A 23,929-nucleotide genomic window follows, 5' to 3' on the forward strand; every position below is an offset into this window, starting at 1 on the left:
CCCAGTTTAAAAGCCTCTGCCTTAGATGGACTGAAGATTTTGTCTTGAAAATTCTATACACTCAAGAGACAAAACAAGATGAACAATTTATACAAAAAAATATAAATAAAATAAAGCCTTAGAACAGATAGAACATGAATCTGGTAAATAACTTATTTTCCATTAAAGGTCATAGGGCAAGACACCACAAAGGAAATAACAAAAAAATAATGATCACTAATAGCCCTATAGCATCTGAACAGCCCACAAATTAATTACTATTTCTCCACTTTAAAACAGCCATAAAACACTTATTGCTTTTAAATACCAATAAACTGTTAGTAACCTCAACACAGAGACCTTTTGGAAGGTTGTCCTAAATTATAATCTAATTTTTAATAATCCCATCTTCAACTTTTTAGCCATATGAAAAATAGATTTATGCCTTAATGGCAATTTAAAGCATCATACCCCCTGTTCACAACCCAGACACCTAAGTCAGGTCAGCAGCAAACACAATGGTTCCCCAGGTGAATTTTCCCAAACCCTGCCTTAGCTCTGCACACTCCTGCCATAGCAATGCTCTGCCTGTCACCATCCAGGTCTATTCTTATAGCTGTGCTTGATATTCAACAGAATGAGCCATGTTCAACACAGCGGGTGTCCTCCTCTGAATGCACTTGCACACTGATTACTCCCAACCAGAAGCGTCTCATTCTAAATGTTAGTCTGGCTTTTTCTTCTCTCAGTTTTCTTCTCAGGCTGGAAATCAATTGCCAGTCACCCCTATGCACTATATGTAACCAGGCCCACCAACACTAAAGCGTTTTTTAAATTATTTAATTGGATATATCTTCTTGTTTTTGTTATATAGTAATAACACACTGCTAATGTGCAATGCAAGGAAGATGGAAAAAACAGGCACCGCACTCAGGTCTGAGTCATTGCTAATTTCCCTTATGTTCTGTAGAGACTTCAATCATCTATGGATGATGGACTCCCACTGCCATTCAGGCCAACGAAAATTCTCCATTTAAACTCAGTATGTGTGCCTCCTATCTTATTTCCTACCCCTTACTCCCTTTTTGTCCCCCAACAACTGTCACAGTTCATTGCTTAGTGGTAACTAAGCCACACATTTTATGCTAAGGCTGTCCTCTTAAAGCAACGTATTAGGCCAAAAGCTGTCAGAGATGGGAATAGGGAAATTAAAGGACTGTTCTGTAATTAAGGACTCCTCTTGGTCTGTGCTTTTATAAAGCCCACTCCTACTACTACCTACCAACACTTGTCTATAGAGCTGCCTCTAATATAAAGAAAGCCCCTGCTCTCATCATGGGTAGGAGCTAACCTGCTGCTTCTACCTAGGCAAAGTCAGAAGCCACGGTGTGGCTTCCAGGGAGTTCAACAGGATGAAAGAGTGCCTGGAGGGGCCACATCCTTGGAAGAAGCCACAACGCTTCTTTAGTCAACTCTTCAAAAACAATGAGCACCATTATAGTGTAGTTAAGGGCATCCATCCCTGTAACCATCAGATTGATAGCCAGGCAGAACTGGAGATTCTGCTTCTAACCCTTTTCCTCCCAGGGCCAAAGGCAGCTGGTTTTTTTTAGCTCTTCTTCCTTTCTACCACTGTCCCTTGCTCCACCTTAGGATAATTATCACAATGATTTATATTCAGAAAGTGGTGCGTCATTTGCTCAAGACGACCCTTTGAAATGAAGTGTGGTTTGGTGGAAAAAGCACTGGGCCTGCAGTCAGAGGACTATGACTGGGATGTCAACTCGGATAGTCATCTGGGTGACTATGGGTAAGTCATTTAAAACATCTGAGCCTTAGTTTCTTCAACTAAGAGAACCCAAAAGATTGGACTAAATTACCCCTAAAGGCCAGGTCTCTCAAATCCAAGTCCAATGTTATTTCCACCACACTTAGTTATGGCTGTTCTGGATGTGAACCACAAAGCGGATCTTCCCCTTTGATAAAAACCAATGGTTCATTTAATGAGCATATCTAGAATGGACAGCCAACATGAACAGGCATTGTTTAATGGCAATAGCTATGCTGGCCTGGGCACCTCCTTCTGCTCTTGTTCCATATTCCTCTGCAGACCTGGTCAATCAATCAACTCAATATCTACTACGTGTCAGACACTGGGAAGAAGATAAAAATGAAGCAGTCCCTGCTGCCTTCAAGGAACTTACATTCCATCAAAGGCTAAGAGATATGGGAACAGAAATTTCCCCTAGAAAGAAACCAGTGGGTCACAAACGAATAGTAATTTTTTAAAAAAAGTTTTAATTTCCATGGAGTTTCAGTTTTTTAGCCAGAAAACAGGGACTCAGAAAATTAAGAATGGAGTCAACCAAGATAATGTTGCATTCACTAAAAGATATATGATATTTCTGTATTTATAAACAGATCACACATGATTTCTCTGACGTCCAACAACCACCTGACCCATGAGGTTACACACAGGCCCAAATGGATGTGGCTGCTTTTGCTTGTGCTCTTCTGATAAAAACTATCTTTAAAAAGCATGCAAAAGAGCAGAGCGACAGCCAGTATAACTAACTTTAGGATTCTGGTTCAGACAAGTCATTTCAAAATGAATGGACAGAAGTAGAATTAGGAGAAGTAGAATTTGGTTCCTAGGCGACATTAGCTAAGTCACTGTATCTTCCTTATGCCTCAAGTCCTCCGGCTGTAGAATTATCACAGTATTCACAAACCACCTTCCCATTTCATGGGGATGGAGCTTCTCAAGTTCTCTGACTCCTCAGAAAGTCCTAAATACAAACAACTATAAACATGACAGGAAAAGGATTTTCTTTATAAAAGCTGCTACTATTGGGGAATAGGTGGTCACAACATGGTTGGAAAAATTTGTCATTCCCCTAATCCTGCCACCTTCTCCTCCCATTATGGAAACTCAGGTCCAGAGTAGGTAAGTGGGCTATTCAAAATCTTATTTTTCCTTATGACAGAAAAGCAGTATGATATTGTGATTAAGGATAATGATGCCTGACATGGTTGTAAGCCTCCACACAGTTGGGCTTGTATCAGCAGCAAATAGGCATAAAAAACTTTTGTAAAAGCTTTTCATTTTTAGAGCTATGATTAAACACACATCCCTAGGAATGAAATTTTGTGAGAAAACTGACTGAGAAGCAAACCAACAAACCCTGAGACATCTACTTTTTCACATGCATAAAGCTACCTCCCAAGAAAATAAAATAAAAATTTACAACTACTTGTAAACATTTATCATCTTTTCCGCTTGACTTGGTTTATTTTCAAGCTGCCTGCCCCGTTTCCAAAAAACTAAATACCTCAGAGCAAAGAGCAGAAAACCAGATAATTTTTTTAAAATTTACTTTAGTTAATGTTACCACTTGTGGTGTAAACATTTCATTCATGGCAATGGGCAATATGGTGATGAGAAAGGCACATTTAAGATCATATAGATTTACTTTTCACCAGATAAATGCTATCATATCAAGGAAAGGGAAAAGAAATGAGATTTGCAATTTACCCTCATAAATTCCAGCATCACATTTCTAACTGCCTGTAAGACACGTCCACTTGAATATCCCATTTAAAGTTCATATTCAAAGTGTCCAAAACTTGCTCCCCCTTTCAGGTTCAAAAAGTCTCTGAAGACATCTTTGATTCTTCTGCCTCTCTCACATCCCACATTCCATCATCTGCCAAGCCCTGTCACTTAGTCCAACCTCTCTATGCCTTGGACAACCATCCATCCACCTAGACTACTTTAACAGCTGCCAAAGCTGGCTTCCCATCTCTACTCTCTGTCCCCTTCCAAGCTAGGCCAGCCTTCTGACCATTCTGACCACTGGCATGCTTGATTTCTTTTATGCGCAAATCTCATTTGGCCATTTCTTTATTCAGAATCCTGTTATGGTTCCATTCCTATGGTGTCAAGTCCTTAACTAGCATTCAAAACCTTCCACAAGCTGGCAACAAACAACCTACCCACCCCAGCCTTGGAATCTAATACTAATCCTCATTATGTACCCTATATTGCTCAAATATAGCTCACAATCCCTCAGACTTTTATGCTTTCCTGTCTTCTTTTGGTCAGGTCCAACACTATTTCCAATGCTCAAAGAATATAGAGTGCTACCCACTCTATAAAGCACAATTCAAATGCCTCCTTCTCAGCAATGCTGCCTTCTTGGACTCCTCCCACTGGTTGAGCTTTTCCTGAATACAGCTCAATATGTTTTCGCTAGCTCCCGCATTTTGTATTACAACTACTTGTATTTGTGCCAATTCATTCTACTCGACTATCAAACACAGAAGGTCAAGGATTGTGTTTTATTTCATTCCTCTATTATTCCAGGATCTAATACAGTGCTTTGCATATGGCAAGTGCTTAATAAAAAGCTGTTAAATTGACAGTTCTGTGAACTTGAGAAATTATACCTAAGTATGTATACATATGTATATTTTTTTGTATGTTCACATCTTCTATAAAACAAAAATACCCTGAAGGAAGAACTTAATACTGCCAATGCTTCAACATAAAACTCATTCATTCTTTTTTTATTGTTCTTACACATTTAATAAAGAAGAGCTTTGCTTCCTTGGAATAGCATCAGTGGAAAAAATGTGGATGCTACCTCCAGATCATAGTGATGGACAACATAATAAAGCCTATTGACAAAGTATCAGTTACAAGAAGGAACCAAAGGAATCAAAATTACTGAAAACTGATGAAAAGATCAAATAGTATTTGGTTATTTAATTATCCCCCTCCTTTTCTCTTCTAGCCTTTGCTCTAAAAAACAAAACAAAAAAACAAGCCCCCCCCCAAAAAAAACCCCCAACCATACACACTCCTTAAAGGGGGGAAAAAAGGGGGCAGCTTAAGCAAATTTTGACAAAATAGTATCTACGCCATGTGCAAAAAAAAAAAATCATGTAAAGAAGCCAGGGTATGTTAAGTAAGTGAAGGTTACCACATTAGATCCTTTCCCTACCTCAGGGAGTTATCTGGATGGGTCTCCATATGAGTCTCCAAGCCATACTTGCAAACAAATTCCTTGAAACACACCGGGCAGTGAAAAACTTCATCTGTTTTCTTCTCTGCATCACCTGGTTGAGAATCCTCTACCATCTTAAAAAAAAAAAAAGAATAAGAACCAAGTGTAAGCCACTAAGCCTGACCTCTCATGGAATCTTCTCAAGCAAATACACTTGCTTCAGCAAAGACCAAGGGACATTAGCTGACAAAGAAAACCACCCTACTCTGTACTCTCCAATTGGATTTAGATGAAGTCTAGAGAGTAGGATGGGAAGGTGGTAAAGAAGTCCTCACTCATATTATTTCTCTGTATAATGTTGCCTGCTAATTCATTTTAGTACATCAGAAGAAGGTCAGGTGTCTATAAAGAACACACACACAAACACCCCCTTTCTGAAAGCATTTTTACAATACCATATGGGTAAGGACATGTTAAAAACCAAGATTAATACTGAATGGACCATGTCAGAGACACAACAGAAAGTCAGATTAATTAGAAGAGCTCCCTGTTAATGGTTATAAAGGAAGATGTATAGCCAGAAAGCAAAAACGACATGTTAACTGTTGTACTGTGCAACACAAAAGACCTTTTTGGCAGGTGTTAGCTCTTCTTTCTCTGAGTCAGCCTCCTGACTTAGTTTCCTTTTGGAGGTCATCCGCCTTCGTTTCAGTGGGGATGGGGGTGTTGTGGTCGTGGTACTGCTGGGATCCTTCTCATGAATCTTCATATGTCTGATGAAAAAAAACCCAGAAAAAAAAAAAACCTGTTTTAAACCACAAAAATTAACTTCAGGTATCATTTTCTCATTTTAAATTCTTACAAAGGAATATTAAAATGTTTTACAGCCAAAGTCCAAATGTAATTAATTGAAGAATTTTAAACATAATTTACACATGTGCTTTCATTTATTTCAAACTTATAAACTTTCCTAGCTCTTTCTGTGTACTTCCTTCCTTTTCTTGTGGCAAAGCTTGAACAAAAAGCTATGGAATTTCTTTGCTGTATGTAAGATGTTATTCTTGAATGCAATCAACAATGTAAAGTAGTTTTGTATTTTTTTAAGGTGGAGACACAATACTTTATTGCCATTCAAAATCAACATGTTTCAATTATTGCTTAAATACCTGTCCTGAGGAAAATGGAGAAATGTGCAAGGACTGAAAGATGGAAAGAGTCTTGCAGTTAAACAGCCCGGGTTTGAATCCAGATTCCATTACTTGCTACCTTGATAACCCTTGAAGATTCCAGGAAAGGAAAAATTTAAACTATTTCAAGAGACCTAATAGCATGCAGCTAACCAGAAAGAGGACATTTTTAAAAATGTATTTTTCATAAGTCATACTACTCGGAAATTTCCAAAACCAAAAGTTGTTTAAAAGTTAACTTGAAGAATTAAACTAAATATATAAGTTTCTGCAAAAACAAAACAAAGGTGCGAAAATGGTCTATTATTTCAAAAACTAAAGCTTGAGGTTGGGACAGAGTATTGGTTAAGTAATATACCTACTGTTCTGGTCATTTGAAGATAATTCTGACCATCAGTAGGGACATGCTCTTTGATGGTTTTATGTTTGAAATCATGTGACAGTTTTGCTTTGATCTGTTCATAATCTATCATTTAGCCTCTCTTGACCACGGGCAGGCAGGCAGACAGGTGGGCCAGCATTCAGAAGAGTCTATGCATACATGGAGCACAGTAAAGCAAAATATCCCATAGAGTTATCAAACATGGGGCCATGGCCCTACTAGCATCATGTTGTAATCAGAATTGAGAAATGTGTATGTTCAGATGAAGCCAATAAGACACAATTCAAAGTGTTCCAAGTTTTCTTATTACCAGCACCCAACCATCCCACCTCATTTCACAATATACCCAAATTCTACTTCACCAATATCTCCACTTGCCAGTACCTTGGCCCATACTCCAGAGTTAATATACATGTCAGGTCTATTAAAAACAGCTCAGTTATGGCCATTTCTTAAAGGAGTCAGCCTGTGTAAGCTGCACCACAAAATTATTAAGAAAATGGGAAAACCAAAGCTCTTGTTTCCATGTGACATCAACTTTTAATTTATAGTAATCTGTCTTCCCAAAAAGCATATAACTCCTGCTAAGTATTGGATATGTACCAAGCACAGAGAAGTTCTCTTAAGCGTAAATGTTTAATAGAAAATCTTAACTCTTAACCCTGGAGGAGTGCAGTATTAGCTAAATGATTTTTTAAAAAAACAATAGTACAATCTTTCCATACTGCTCACTTTGCTCAGAGAATTATGTGGATCTGATATATATATATATATATATATCCAGAAAGTAACTATGAATATAAATTGTAATTTTAAAAGCTGGTGACTGTAGCTTTGACTTTACTGTCTAAATCAAAATCTGACATGTTGACCATCTACGTTATTAGAAATACACAATTATTTACTTTAAAAGAACTCCAAACCAGTAGTTTTCAGGTGACATCACTGGAGTCTGTGGACTTTTGCGGGTGATCTTATCCTTTGATCAATGGACTTCACTTCATCAAGTGCCAAAAGAAAAAACCCAAGAACGACAAGATCCCAAGGTACACAGAAAGGAAAAGGGATCTTCGTCTTCCCATACTGTAGCACCAAAATGGTTATACTTCCTGAAAAACCCTGTTCAACTGGCAGCAAACAGTGCCAGAAACAGAACTATGGTCACCATCTTTTATCAGAAACTTCCTTTGTTAGAAGGTGGAGAGCAGTGTTTCTGAAAAACAGTTCGGGAGGAAGAGAGTCAGAGAGACAAAGATCAGAAGATAGATAAACAGAGACAGATGGACAGCATAGCCTACTGGAGGGAAGGAGAAATGGGGGGGGGAGATGAGAGACATATACACAGAGACCAAGAGACTGAAAGACAGAGAACATGTGTGTGGCAAAGGTGACCTTGAGCAAATCACTTAAAACTTGCTGGGCTTTATCTCCTTTGTAAAATCAGAGAAGAGATGTTGTTTAAGATTCTTTCCAGTTCAGAAGTCCTACAAATCTAGGTTTCTCATTCTTAAACAATTTAAGGAGACTGAAGTCCACACAGTGTACTGCCATGCTTTGTTCACCCACCCCTTCTACCTCTCCTTTCAGAGAGCTTGAAAAACTAGCTACTGACAAAAAGACTAATGAAATGTTTATTATTATTTATGGCCCTGCTTTCTATTGTGCCAATGTCTCTGGGTGACAGCAATGGCAATCCTATAGGGCCATCTGTAATAATAACAAAGGGCAATCAATAACAGGAACTGATGTTTATCTAATACTTTTTCTTAAACACGGAGCACTTTCATACACTGGCCATATATGTCATTTTGAACCTCACAATAGCCCTGTGAGGTCAGTGTTGTTACGAGCTCTAGGAAACTATTTTAGAGACATGGAGTAACTTGAGACAGAATTCAAATCCAAATGTCTCAAGACTCCAAGTCACGTGATCTTCACCCTTTCCCCCTGCTTCCTATAGCTAGCTTCATTATCTACCTTTTCCAAATAATTCTCTGCCTGGATTTCATTAAAATGCTACCTTTTCTCCCTCCCTGGCAAGACCACTGTCTCCCTCTCGGAGTTGGACCAAATTGTACTATGGCCAAACACCCTTGGCCAGTATCTAACATGCCTCGGGTCATCTAGTTCTAGTTCATAATTAAATAGATGAAGAAACTCTACAGAATCCTATAGATGAAGAAGCAGAGACACAAAGAGGTGAAAAGAGAGACTCATTTAAGGTAGCTCCAAAGTGATAGAACCTAGATTTGAACCTATGTCCTCCGACTCTGCCCACAGGCACCCCAGAGCTAGGTCAGTCCCTGCATAGTAGGTCCCAGCTAGGCCCTCTGAGGAACCTATGAATGGGAAATGCTAACTCAAGGACTGACGAATTTGTTTCTTTGATATGTTTGTGATTTCATATTTTGTAAATAGGAGGACTTAAGTCAGGATGAAATTAAGGTATCTGGCCAAAGACATATATGCCACCACTCCCACAAAGCCTCTCCCCTGCTAAAGATCCTTCTGAACCATATCTACAGGCCCCACCCTCCCCAGCCCCAAACCTGACATAACATTTATAAAATTCACAGAAAGTGCCAGGAATTAGGCAGGGAAAAGATCCTTTAGTACAAATAAGAGTTACGTACCCCTGCCAGAGTATGGGTTCCATGAGGACATGTCACCCAGCACTTTAGCACAGTGAGCTGCAAAAAGCATATGGTTAATAAGTATTCATCGGCATTGAACTTTCTCAACTTGAGTCACATATAAATAATAAAGCAGATATAGTAAAAATTTCAAGTTGCTGTGGTCACTATGACAGGCCTGGCTTCCTGGTCCTAGTGCACACTTCAGCAGTATAGGATTATTTAAAAGCTGAAACTAGCTTAAACTCCTTGTCTAAATCCTATCTATGGACTACAACAGTTGTTTCCAACATTCAAGGGGATAACTGAAAATTCAGGAAAGTATGAAGACAGCTGAATTCTGGGATAAAACCAAGATACTGTATAGAACCAAGCTAGCCCAGCAAACTAGTTAGAACTGTGTTACCTTTGACTAGCAGGCAACCAAAGTCTTTCCTTATAACCACCCTGTGCCATTCCTAGGGGACAAGATAGCCCCTCAAGGGGTCACTTAAACTGTATGTGCCTCACAGGCAGACTTCAGAAAAACCAAGACTTACATGAAGTGACTGCTGCTGAGTGAAGTGAGCAGAACCAGGAGAATACTGTACACAGTTAACAGTCACATTGTGTAATGGACTTATCTCTTCTCAGCCATGCAACGATCTAAGACAACTCCAAAAGACTAATGATGGAAAACACTGTCCACATCCAGAAAAAGAACTATGGAGTCCGAATGCAGATTGAAGCATATTATTTGCTTTCTGTTTTATTGCACGAGGTGGGGAAAGGAGAGATAGGGAGAAAATTTGGAATTCAAAATCCTATGGAAGTTGAATGCTGAAAACTAAAAATATATAAACAAATATGTCAAAAAAGGTGATAAAGGAAAGTCAACAGGAAAAAAAACTGTATGTGCTTCATTTCACAGAAGAAACAGAGGCTCATACTGGCTAAATGAACCATTTGAGGTCACCTAGCTCCTAGGTAGGGGAGCTAGGAGCACCCTCAGGTTCTGTTCCAAGGCTGTGAAGCCCCTGCTTCATTACACAAAAGCTGTGCATTTTATATCATAAAGCAAAGGTGGTCAAATTCTTTTTCAGACTTCATATCATCTTTCCATTTTCACCTTTAATGGCCCTTTCTTAGCTCCATAAAAGTCAACCATTCATTTGGTCTAACACATTGCTCTCCCTTACTGGGGAGGGGGAAGAGATGTTATGTATGCGTATGGGGGAAGATGTGATGGAAGCAAAGGTGGAAAAGAAAAAAAGGTTTGGGCATTTACAGGTTTAGAAGCTTTGTACTAGCCAAAAAAATTCTTAATACCCTCCTCCAATTCCCAGTTATACCCTGGTGTGGTTAATTAAGTCTCCAGTTGTTTGCTAAAATATGAAAATGGTTTTTCCAATATTTCCAGTCCAACAGCAGTAACTACTTTTGTAAGTCCAATTCACTCAATACTTTGGCCAATTTTAACTGCTAAGGTCTGTGAGTTGCAGTTAATTCTGAAATCAGATAGGATCTGTCTTAAGAAGTTGGTCTCCTCTCCCTTACTGCCTAGCTAGCTCCTTACAGATGGCATACCAACAACTGCTATTCATTTCCTCACAAAATGTCCACAATATTGTTACTTAGCAAGGTAATAGTAGTTTCTCAGCATGGCCAGAGGAAGAAAGAGAAAATTAGAAGAAGAAAAAGAAAAAAAACCCTCCATCAATTCTATTAAACTTCATGTCTAAAAGATGTGTTCCTCAAATTTCAAGTGCTGAAACATGTGACATCAATCCTGTAATTGTGGCTCTTTGGAAATCTATCCAAGCAGTTGTGAATCCACCTAATCATACTATCATCATCTGTAAGATACGAAAGCTGGTCTCAAAATCCAAGTTTTTTGCAGCCCCAGGCTGACAATTTGTCAACATTGCTATGACAATTTTTGTTAAAATGCTTTGCTGAAATCAAGACAGACTACTGGGGTTGTAGCATTCTCCTAAACCTATCCAGTTAACACATATGTATATTAAAAAAAAACAACCCATCATTTTACGTATAATTTATAACAACTGTTTTGCATATTCTTAGTGGATTTATGTTAACTAGTAGTGACTCCTTCTCCACACTCACAAAGTCTCCCGTCAAACTGAACAGATACTAGAATTCTGTCAGAGACTGCTGTCAAGTATGCTGCTCTGTAGGAGGATGGATTCCAAGAATGTTCCCCAGCATTCCCTCACCTCACCCCAAATTAGAGGTCTTTTCTTAAGCCATAATGCACATTCTTCATGATTCCTCAAAAATATTACTGACAGGAGATCTATGATACATCAGCCAAGTTTTCTTTTTTCTCCCCGCTGCCCTGGAACTAAGTGGAAAAATAACTCACAACAATAATATATCCTCAACTACCTGAGACTCTGGTTTCCTCTTAATGAGATTTGCATTACTCTTTTAATTGAAGTTCATTTTCCTTAAAGTAGAAAATGTCAACAGTATTTAAAGGGTTTTGGTTTCCCTAAGCCATTTGTAAATATTATGCTATCTCCCCTCTAATTTACAGGAAGAGTAGTAAGAGTGTGGAACACAGCTCTACTGCCTTAAGACTCCTGTATGACCTTGGGGAAATCTTAACTTCTCTGCCTCCATTTCCTCATCTGGAAGATGGGTTGGACAAAAGTCATTTCTAGCTCTCAAACTATGATACACTTGGCTCAGAATTTAACTTTTCAAAAGCCATCCTGGCAACACGTTTACATTTTTTGGTAATTCTGGCCTTTGGCTTTCCTGAATCTACTCTCATGATTAGTTCACTGGCGCTCTTTTATGAGGCTGACCATGAAATCATAATTTTTTTCATTTTGGCCACAGTAACCCATGAAGCCACATTTCAAAACAGGGGAAGATCATAGTCTCAAGAATTAAGGGAAAGAAAAAGAACATACTATCTCTGCCCTTAGACAGTTTACTTTTTTGACACATTACTGATTCTGCAAAATATCTCTTGGATTTGTGCATTCTTCTTCATTTCTGCTACCACTCTAGTCCTAGACTATACTACTTCATTCACAATTTACTAGAACCTCCCAACTGGTCTCTTATCCTCAAGACTCTCCTTACAGCAATTAATTTGTGGTGTACCATTGTCAAACTAATGGTCCTCAATCAGTACTTACAATGTAAGTTGAAGCTCTTAGAATATTTCGCCACTCAATTTAATAAACATTATCCTGAAGAGCACAGACTTTCTCCATTAGAAAAAAGTTCAGGTTATCCAGTCCAACCAATAAATAAAGTAATGATGAAAAATGCCTGATAAAAGAATTAACACGGTATAATTGTAGTTCTCCTTTAAAAAAAAATTCCCTCCTTTATATAATCTAAATATCTCAAGACCATTTCCTTCTGTCCCATCGTCAGTGGAAAGAGAACGACGTTTAGTCATCTGCATAAAATCTTGGAATGACTGAGATTCAGCACCACTCATGCTGAATGAAAATAATAATCTGATTGCCTAAATGCCAAGCACGCCATGTGACAAAATGGAATGGCTGTTGCCTGGAATCCTAACCCTGTCCCACTGTTCTCTCCATTATAGACCACAGGATCACAGGAGCACAGATTTGGAGCTAGAAGGGTCATCACAGGCCATCTAGTCCTAACAAATGAGAAATGGGAAGTCCAAAGGGGTTAAATGACTTGCCCAAGGACATAAAGGCTGTGAGTGGTCAGTCAGGATTCAAATCCAGGTTCTTTAATTCCAAATTGAGCACCCTTTTCAATGTATCATACTGTTCAGCATATAGTCGATTCAAGAAGACAAATCTTACTACTGTGTCAATAAATCTCAGGGTAAGATATATCTAGAGTAATTTCACATTACATAGTTCTCTGGGGGGAGGAATAAAAGCATTTAAATCCTTACTACCAGCAGCAGTCAATAGCTACTTTATTATGTAGAGGCCCTTCACTAAATAAAGGCAGAGGTTCTCAATTTGGAATTTATGAATTAGATAGACAGACAGACAGAAATAGTTACATAGACTTATAAAGATTTTTTTTCCTTGTAATTAGTTTCCTTTGCAATCCTATATATTTTATGTATTTAAAAACATTACTCTGAGAAGGGGTCCATTATGTGTAGACTGCCACAAGGGTCCATGATCCCTGCTCTAGTCCCTGGCCCTTTGCATTATGGTAAGAGATAGGCTACACTATCTCCACTTTCCCAAGCCTAAATATAGCTGTTAGCTATAGCTCCCCATTTAGCCTCTCTCTCAGAAGAAATCAAGGCCTTCTCAGTCTGGCTCCCAAGCACACGCTTGCTCTTGGGCCAGGTTTCTGTGTTTTTACCTGATGCAGTCTGCATTAGTGCACAATGAAATAGTCTGTATCCAACCCCTACATTTTCTTATGGGTTTTGGTTTTCTCTTTAGCTCTTTATAACACCTTTTCCCCCCAACTCGCATCTTAAGAGTTGTGTCACCTGTCACCTAAGTAAGCTCTGCACCACAGAAATGGTTCCTATTTTAAGACAGAATTCATTCCTTGAAGATCAACTCTTTCCATATTTCTGGACACTGCTGGCAAAGATAGCAGAAAAGTACAAATAAGTGAAATACTGCATAGCCTATTAGGAAGCTGTAAATCAATACATTCTGAAATTAAAAGAGATCAGAGGAGTATACTGAAAGGGAACCTAATCATAACCTCTAAGCCCCACCAGAGACAGTAACTCCCCCAAGGTCAGATTATTATCAGAAGTAGAATTTAAAAACAATGGTGTTTTGGCCTCAGAATCCATCCTTCTTTCCACAGCCAAGACACCGCCAACTGGAAAATGGGTGGGGGAGACAAGACCTACCACAAAGGAATAAATATATGGAAGTATTCCTACCCCAACTGGGAAATTCTGTTGTCCTTCTCTAACCATTAATACAACATGAGACCCACATTTGCAATCATAGCATCACAGTTTTAGAGTTGAATGAATGAGTTCCTAATTTTCATCTAGTCTAATCTCCTCATTTTATAGGAGGCACAGAAAATTTTAAATGACTTGCCCAAAGTAACAAATACCAAAGCCACGATTTAAACCAAGAGACAGACTCACACTGCATTCTTTCCCATAAACCTCATATTCTAGGCTTCAAAATACTATGTAGGAATCCCTAGTCTCTCAACGGCTTTTGGGGAACATCCTTCTGCTATACTTGTCATCAGAACTCACCAAAACATCAAGTCTGTAAAGTAACTGCAAAGACAAGGAGGTCTGACAAAGGACACCCTAACACCAAACTGATTGTTCTCAGATCTTCAAAAATAAAGACGGAGGGGGAGGGGGGATAGAGATAGGAAGTAATAAGTTCTATCTACCACTGTCGAGAAAAACCTTGTCTTCAACTCAGAAATACTAGGTTACCTGTAACATAGTAGTGTCCCTTACCTCACCAACTGAAGCTCCTAAAAGGTAGGAGCTCTTAGTTTCTCCTACACAGTGTCAGGAACATAGCCAGTACTTACTAAATGCTTATTTACTGACTAACTAATCAACTTGTAAGCCATGACTAGAATGCTACAATGATATTTAGTCAAAGCTGTGCATCATTCTGATGCATTCAATCAAAATGTTATAAGCAAATACTATGCAATATATATCTTGGATTAACTTTTCCCTCAATCATAAGACCTGAACATCTACATTTTTTCAAACTATAGTATTCACCACTGAAACCACTGACTTCTGCCTTTGCCTAACATATTCCTTTTTGGGGGTGGGAGGGTGGGATTGGGGTCAAGTGACTTGCTCTGGGTCACACAGCTATTTAGCATTTGAGGCTAAATTTGAACTCAGATCTTCCTGACTCCAAGGTCAGTGTTGTCTATCTACTGTGCCACTCAGCTGCCCCTTGCCCAATACATTCTTCAGGCCAGGTACCAAACAAAAAGAAAATAGGAAAAGTTTCCTTTTCAACCAAGTCAATAACAACAAAACTGGGGAGAAGATGGATGCTGGAAGAAGGTGGGTCCAAAAAGAAAAAGAAAATCCCTTGGACACTTTGGGGGAACTAAACCTTCACTAAGAATAGGTAGATTCTCCAAATACTTCTAAGCGATCATCTAATTACAACCACAGGCTGAATCTCAGAAGATGGCCAGATAATTCCAGTTATCTGTGAATCTTTAAGGTCATAATTTCTTTATGGATGTTACCAGAGGCCCAATGATTTTATTTATTTTGAGTGGCACTATAAGTTAAAAAAAAAGAGCTCCATTTATCATCAACGAAGACATACACCACATGACAACTGAGCAAAAAAACTACAACTGACCCAATGAACTGAATTCAACAGGTCCAAACAAGTTTTAACAAATTATAACGACATTTCCCTTTTCACTCGACAGTAACTTCCCCAAGGTCCCCCCTCCCCAACAAAGCCTTCTGATAACACTATAGGAGAGGCCAAGTGAACATGAGAAGAGAAAATATTTCAGCCATACAAGCTACCTTTCAGCCCATAGTGTTTTTGGAGAAAAGTTTCTTAGAATATAAGGTGACCAGAAGAGCGGAGAGGTGGTGTTTGTGTGAAATGCTTAATTAAAATGGACAATAAATGAGATGGAGTTGCCACTGGGAAGAGGTGGAGTGAACAGCCTGGGTAGTGAGTGGTAGGGGAGAGGTGGAGAGGAAAGGATAGCAGAGAGTCTAAGAAGAGCTTCTCAATGCTGCTCCACCTATGCTCTCAAACTGGCTCAAAGGCACCTTCTAGTAACTCAAGTGTTGTGCTAGTCCACTCATGCTCATCCAGCAGGCAGGTCAGCCTAGCAGCGCACAGAGCTTTGGCTATGACGTACGCTACTCTGATGACTAAATATTGAGCAGTCAACCTAGCAAGATGCTGTAAATCCCAAGGAGAGATTTCCCTGCCCTTGGCTGTGTCTGATTGCTATATAGAGGGGCTCCTTCTGGAAACATCTCTGCTAGTCAAGTGGCTATGATGCTGGAAAAATTCCCTTGGATAATGCCAGCGAATTAAACTGGTCTCAGTCTTGATCCCAATTTAAAAAATATTGAGACCCTGGCAAAATTCTAGCAGGCTGGACATGTCATTCACTTCTGGCTTTGTTCCTGCAACACAAAACGGAGAGTGAAACAAAGCAAGGACAAATCTACAAATGTACTCACCTACAAAATGAAGGTGGTGCTGGATTAAATGATCTCGAGTCTCTTGTAGCTCAAAAGGGGGAAGAGAAAATTCTCAAGACTGAATCTCTAGGTCCTTGCCTTTTCCCTTTGTTTTTTTTTTAATTAAAAAAATTTTTTTTTTAGGCAATTGGGGTTAAATGACTCGTCCCTTTGTTTTTAATGGTAAAGAAAAAAGTAGAGAGAGCAAGAGTCTCTTCCCAATGTGTTCATTAACGGCCAGCATATATGCCCAGTTGAAGTGGACAAGGAAGCCTTACCAGAGTGTCAGGAAATCTTGGGGTACAGACTTGAGGCACATCATAAATTGAGCTGTTTCACAAAAGTTATACAGAAAGCTGGGTAAACAATAAATAACTGATGGCAGCTCAAGAAGTTGGGGTTCATGGTGATGTGACATTACTACTAGGCTTTGCTTTTAGCCTCCAGGGGAATAAAATCTTTTCGTTCAAGGGCTTCGGGCAGATATATTCTGGCCTTTCAATCTATTATTAGTATGCACCCCCCCCCCATCAGCTCCTTCAAGGTGGTTTCTGCCCTAGCAACCCTGTTTTTCTCTCCATTTCCAATCCCCAAACCTTCTTGGATCTTATCAGATCTTGATTTGAGCCTACAGACAGTTCTATGACAAGCTGCTGACCGTTTTCCTTCTTGATATGCCAAAGATGGTGATTGTGAAAAGAAAGGTTCAATTATTGCTTTTGACTTTGTAATAAGAACATGTACAGTTAATGATTGTTGGAATCAAGATGAGAAATACAAATCAATATGAACTCTACAGACCATGCAATACTCTCAAAAAATAGTGAAGAGGGGTTTGGGGAGTGGCAATTAGTTCCTACATTAAGAAAAATCACCTTATGGTCCATTTCTGATAGGCCTACCTCTATTAGTTAGTATCCCTCACATTTGCATTTCACAGGCCAGTTTTTTTCCTATTCCTGCCTTTTATTGGCCTACCTTTGTTTTCTGTAAAAATCTCATTTATTCTACATATCTGCCACCCCCTGAGCATCACTAGTCTGCCTGAAATCAACATTACAATACTTCTGAAGAATCCATAAATGTCATCTTCACATTAAAATTAAGCCCCAGTCGACTGGTCTTCAGATCAACCCTCCACACAATGCAACAAAATCTTCTCTACAATAGTCCTCTTGGGGCATTTGAAAATGATATACCTCAATGATATACTTTGGATCCCACCATTCCTAGATACTATGGTAAAACTTAATTGAGTAAGGCACAGAAAACTTCGCTGTTTCTTTTTTCCCCCTTTTTGAAAAGTCCTGAATGTCTCAAGTTTCTGGCCTATTTTCTTACTGGGATGTATGAGTAGTATTGGCAATGGCAGAAGAGGATGATTTTAGCCCTCCAGACTCTGACCTTATATTCTCCCTGAATGACTTTTATTTCATCCCCTTACTTGTATCCCCAATATTCAGCACAATGTGTAGTATTATAGCTTAATGCTACATGCTAGTAGATGTTTAATAAATATTGACTGACTGGCTATTTCTAGCAATGGAAAACCTTATTCTACATGGTAGCCACTTCAATTATCTCCCCCAGTTCCATGGGTCATCAATATTTCTCCTTATAAGAAAGTTCAGTCTTTGCACTTTTATCCCATATTTGCAGAAATCTGGACTATGGTTGTAGAACATAAACAATGATGAACTTAGATGGTGTGCTACTGAGTTTCGTAGAACTTTTGGGGGATTTTTTGTTTTTTGTTTTTGTTTTTTAAGGCAACTGGGGTTAAGTGACTGGCCCAGGGTCACACAGCTAGTAAGTGTTAAGTGTTTGGTCTGAGGCTGCATTTGAACTCAGGTCCTTCTGACTTCAGGGCCAGTGCTCTATCCATTGCGCCACCTAGCTGCCCCCTAGAACTTTTGTTTTTAAAATTCTTTGTTATAAGGGACTGATTGGAGAAGAATGATGGACAAGTTGAAAAATGCAGTTCACATAACAACAAAATAATAGAAACATAACTTCCCTGTGATTTCTAAAAACCATCCCTCTAAAGCAGGGATGGTTTCATGAATCACTCTGATAGTCTTTGGAAACCTATGGCCCCCTTCTTAGAATAAGGCAAACGTGTAAAATAAAAAACAAAATATTACAAAGGAAACCAAGCATGCTTAAATGTAATTATCAAAACATTTCTTAAAAACAAGTTTATGGACCCAAGGTTAAAAATCCCTGCTCCAGAGCAACACAGAAGTCCACTCTCTTACTCCTTACGACAATCCTACAAATACTTTAAGACTGTTATTATGTTCCTTATTAAAGTTTTCACTCTTCCAGGTACCTTCAGTTGTTCCTCAGGTGAGTTTCTGGACCCTGGTTGCCCTTTTCAGACAGTGAGGACAGAACAATGGATGTTTTGTAAGAAGACTTTCATCCAATTGTTAGTTCAGCTATTTAATATTTAGGTAATCACTTTCTCTCTCTCTCTCTCTCTCTCTCTCTCTCTCTCTCTCTCTCTCTCTCTCTCTCTCTCTCTCTCTCTCTCTCTCTCTCTCTCTCTCTCTCTCTCTCTCCTCTCCCTCCCTCACTTTCCTCACCTGTCAAATAAGTGGGGTTAGACTAACGGGCCTGAGGCTGGGGATTCTCACCAGGGAAGAATATAGTACATAAGATTATTCCCCCTTTTGAATCTAACTTGTTACTGAATGTGCATTCTTTTTCATTAATTTAGCATTATGAAAAATTAGCATTCTTTTCATTAATTTATGGACAGTTACAAGTGTCCTCAGGCAAATCATTTTAGTTTCCTAAACTAGAAAATGAGAAAGTGGGCCTAAGTTGATGTCTAAAGTTCCTCTCTTTCCACCTTTGTGATTGTTTTCCATATTTATGCAATTGTCTTGATCTTCAATGGACACAACTACTTGTTAGTGACAGGTTCCCCAAACACACAGAACTTATTTAGAGAGAGAGGAGACCCCAGAGATTTTAAGTCCTTTATTTCATAGATGATAAGTCAAGTGAATTCCCCAAGGCAACATTAAAAGTAACAAGTAGGAAAGCCAGGTAATGGAGGTCTGGTGGACTGAGATCACAAAAGCTCCTTACTGCACGTCTTTAGCTTTTTTTTTTTGTGATACCAGAGCCTATACTGACGGAAGTGCTTTCAGCAATGATCAGCCCATTACCACATCCAAGTGAGCCATCATGCCTATGCTGTATTCACCTATGCATCTATCAAGACTCTGAGAACCACTCTACCTCCAAAATAAGGCACTTAATGATTTACAATTTGTGAAAAAGCTGAAGAACCATGTGGCTACATTCAGAATGAGAGAATGAAGAGAGAAAATGAGAAACAGCATCAGAATAGGTTAAATGAAAAAAAAGAGGGGGTGGGGGTGGGGGAACCTAGACTAAGAAACTGGTCGAAGCCCACCAATCTTTTTTACATTGAGAAATACTTGTGCTGAGCTACACAGAATAACCTGACACAGGCCACAGAGAGAAAAACAAAGTACAAACCATCGGTGAAAGCATCTAAGGCAGTGGATGGAAAATAGCATGGGGCATTATATCACATTAATCACAGCGAAAAAACAAAAGCCCAAAGAAAGGATCACAGGTCAGGGAGGGGCAGGTCAGCTCTCCCACCTTCAGCCCCTCAAAATGTGAGAGAGCTTGCTGACAAAACAGAGCAAATAAGAAGCTGATGGGGAACAGCAGAAAGACAACTAGGTTAGGGAAAAGCCTAGTCCCAGCTCTGGACTAATTAGTTGGTGACCTTCAGCAAATCACTTTACCACTAAGAGTCTGTTTTGGGACATCTATAAAATAGGGGATTAGATGAAATCATTTCAAACATCCCTTCCAGTTATAAAAGTTCTTATATTGCCCCCATTAGAATGTACATTTCATGAGGGCAGGGCCTGTTTTGCTATTTATTTTCTTCTTTGTGACATATGGCATTTTGGTCCTTTTTTCTTCACAGAAGATACACTGGCTAAAATGCTATCACCCTGTTCCTGGGGAATGAGCCACAAGTATCTCTGAAAATAATGAGCTGGTGAAAGGAAAACAGATGTAGAAATTAAGGGCATTTTAAAAGCCCCAAAAAGGCAAAGCAGGTAATCAGGAGTCCCTAGGTCATGATTTTAGACCCCCAATGACTCACTTTAAGACTTCAGGTTAATCACAGTTAACACCTCAAGTACCTCAGTTTTGCCACCTGTAAAATCTAAATCAGACTAAGGACACACTTGAATGAATTGTTATTCAAGTACAAAGACCTATGACTATACAACAGTCAGATCCTGGCACAAGCCCATTATATAATTACTCTGCCAGTTCACGGAAATGTGAATTTTTCCACACAGAAGGCCAACAACCTCTACTTAAAACAGCAGAGTTCTCAGAGAAAGGAGAAGAAAAATATTCACTAGATACACTTGTGTAAGGTCAAATAGGGACCCAATACCATCAAACAAAATGCTAAGACTGTATCTTATTCCCCCTTAATTGGGGAGGGGGTGGGGGGAGAAGGAAAATGTTAGATGAAGAACTTTTTGCTTCTAATGACCTTTCTTAACAAACCAGAGGGGGAAAAAAAAGCTGACAATGAGTGGGTACATTATGATGTTTGCTAGCACTAGCTTGTTCAGCACAAACAGGTTGGACAGGTTGGATATTTAAACAAAGGTAGTGGTGGTAGGAGGGAAGGAGGGGGTAGGGAATCCAACTCATAAAGCAGGACAAGTATGTGCTAAGGTAGAATTGAAGCCAGTCTACTGAAAAGTTTCTGACCTAACACGGAAAACTAGGCTCTCCTCCTATGGTAAATATCTATTGTTAAGCTAAATCAAATACACCATCAGGAACTTCAAAATTCCCAGGACATCAAGCAACTGGAATGATGGGGGAAAATAAGTGGGTGTGTTATACACTGAATACTTGACAACAGTCATCATCCATCATTCCTACCCCCAAACACACACCTTTCACTGACCTGATTTCTATCCTGCACAGTTGCCCAGCTGTTCAAGTACCAGCAAGCATAGGTGCTCCAGATATTGATGCCATGTCACAAGAAGTTTTACTGCTCTACCTAGTGCTAATTACATTTAAAAAGGTTTCCCTAATGTCTGCCAAAATTTCTGTATAGTCTGTATTCAAAAAGATAATTTTGCTACCTCTCTCCCCCTGGGGGATTGGAGGGGGGCCCTCAGAATATATGTGTGTTGGAGGGGAGAGGTGTGTGTGTGTTTGGGGGGGAATGAGAAAGGAGGACATTAAGGGAAAGAGGCCAAACCAGTAAAAAGCAAATAAACTACAAACACTTGGTGGATTCTAGATTTATTATGTCAGGGGATGAAGAACAGTATTTAGTTATAAACCAAGACTAAAATCTGTGAAGCAACGGTAGAAATAAGAAATCTGCCTAACTTCAAAACCACGCAATACTGTGGAACGGCTCTGTGAACCTTTCTGAAACCTAATTATATGGGAAGCTAACTCTAAAATGTCAACACCAGCTACAGATATAGAAAATTTTAAAAAAATATTTAATGGGCCATTCCAAATGACTGAAGATATTAAAGTAAAAGGCAGATCATTCAAACATAAAAATGGACCCAAAACTATGGCAACTAATGTAAAATAACTCTTAAGTTCCAAGTTTGGATACTTACCACTGACAGTAAAGCATTTCATTAGGGGAAAATACACTTTAAAATTCTTATCTAACCCATCCTTCAGGCCTCAGTGAATATCACCTAGTTCTGAAATATGAGAAGGAAGGATTATTCTAAAGTACCACGCTCTGAAAAGGATGTTGGAATAACATCAGACCATGGAAACAGTCTGACCCTTTGGCAAGGTCACACAAGTCAGGTCAAGGTAATGTTCCAGTGAAAAATGATGACCCCTATGGGCAAGAAAAGGAATTCAGATTGAGGGCACTGGGTTTGCTACATGCGAGTACACTGAGGATAGATATTTGGTAAGAAGAAAGGCCTACTTTGTAGAAGTACAGAGTTAAATAAACTTTAAATTCCTCGGTCCTATCAAACTGGAATTACTGAGAACATGTGTTTTAGCTGCTTCACTTCTCTGGAAATGTTTAAAAACCTAAATGGTTTTTCAAAAAGGCAAATAACATCCCTCCCCCACCCCCAAAAAAGCAAATCCCCAACAGATAAAATACCAAGGTACAGCTGGATTTGGGAGTCAGAGGGCGTAGGCTTCAAACTCATCTGTGCTACTTACTACCTGCCACAACCTACCTGGGGCTTAATTTTCTCATCTATAAAACAAATGGGGTTGACTAGGCGACCTCTACGATCCTTTCTAGCCCTTAGCCAACGATTCCTTTAGGTCGCAATATACACCGTGTCTACGTCCTTGGCGTACAATCTCTTTCTAGGCCTCACAGCTTTCACAGCAGATTTGAGCATCTTGAAAAAGTACAATAACTAAGAAATTAGTCAACATTTTTCTACGGAAAAGAGACAATTTATATCTTTCTGTTCTTCAGGGAAAACTAGTTCTCAGGTATGCTACAACTAGATTCACCAGTATGATTCAACTGCTAACCAGAAAAATATGTGGGATTCCCATCCTTGTCACAAATCTTGTGTTCCCAAAAAATGTGTCAGGCAGCAGAGAAAGGCTAAAGCAACTTCTTTTTGTCTGTAGTTCCTCATCTTGCCCTTGACCCTGTTTGTATTGCACCCCTTCCCCTCTTACCCGCTCAAACAACAAGGGTGGTCCTATCTAACATGGCAGGGTTACAAGAGAGAGCTAAGGTGTAGAAGAGGCTTTGCTGTTACTCGTGCCCAGCAACAGCCTTACCCATACCCAATCCTAAGGTATCTATACCTAAATTCATCTCCAGCCTATATGGAAAGCTATATAAGCTTTGGCCTTTTGTTGCTTTGAGAAGTCTCCACCTGTGCAGGTGGGGCTCCCTTGCTGGCAAACTCAATAAACCCTCATTAGTTCCTATATTTATGGTATCAGGTTTGGGTTCTGGTTTTGGTACTGGTTCTGGTTGCCTCAGTGGACTACTTACATTGCCTCAAGGCAATGTAATCAAATCAAATCAACAAACACTAACTGAATTCCCAGTATCTTATCAGGCACAGTGTCATGTACTGAAATTACTACTAAATTATTTGTGTATAAACACAAAACTCTGATCAATCAGAATTTGCTCAATGGACATGAAATAGTTTTGTAAATGAAATTAATTTTCTGATATATGTATGTGTCCCTAGCATTATTTAGTGAGACCTAAAATATCATTTTTTTGGGTCATTTGTCTCTTCTTAAAGAGTAACAGAAGGAAACAAAATCCACTTGAGTTTTACTATACCTAGAAATTAAATTGCTTTTAATGTTAATTTGCCATAGATTCACTCACCCACCTCCTCATTTTGATAAAAGCCAAATACATAAATGGGGAAGCCCTGTTAAATGACCCACCACCCTTCTTTTCTTTTTTTATAGGCAGGAATGTTTTTCCCCTTGTGGCTAGACCTGATTCATTCCCTCAGAAACACATGGTAAGTGAATCAGGCACCTGGTGA

The 23,929-nt window shown here is 39.1% G+C and overlaps 1 protein-coding gene across 1 annotated transcript in view; it reads right to left on the reverse strand.

The window, feature by feature from the left end:
* RREB1 (ras responsive element binding protein 1) overlaps positions 1-23,929 on the reverse strand; it is a 146,269-nt gene that overhangs the window by 40,804 nt on the left and 81,536 nt on the right. The window contains 2 exon segments of the mRNA XM_021009852.2: positions 4,986-5,122; positions 5,617-5,761. Coding sequence (XP_020865511.1) covers positions 4,986-5,122; positions 5,617-5,761 — 282 coding nt within the window.

Source organism: Phascolarctos cinereus, unplaced genomic scaffold (assembly GCF_003287225.1).
Source record: "Phascolarctos cinereus isolate Bilbo 61053 unplaced genomic scaffold, phaCin_HiC Scaffold_4;HRSCAF=312, whole genome shotgun sequence".
NCBI classification, from domain to species: Eukaryota; Metazoa; Chordata; class Mammalia; order Diprotodontia; family Phascolarctidae; genus Phascolarctos; species Phascolarctos cinereus.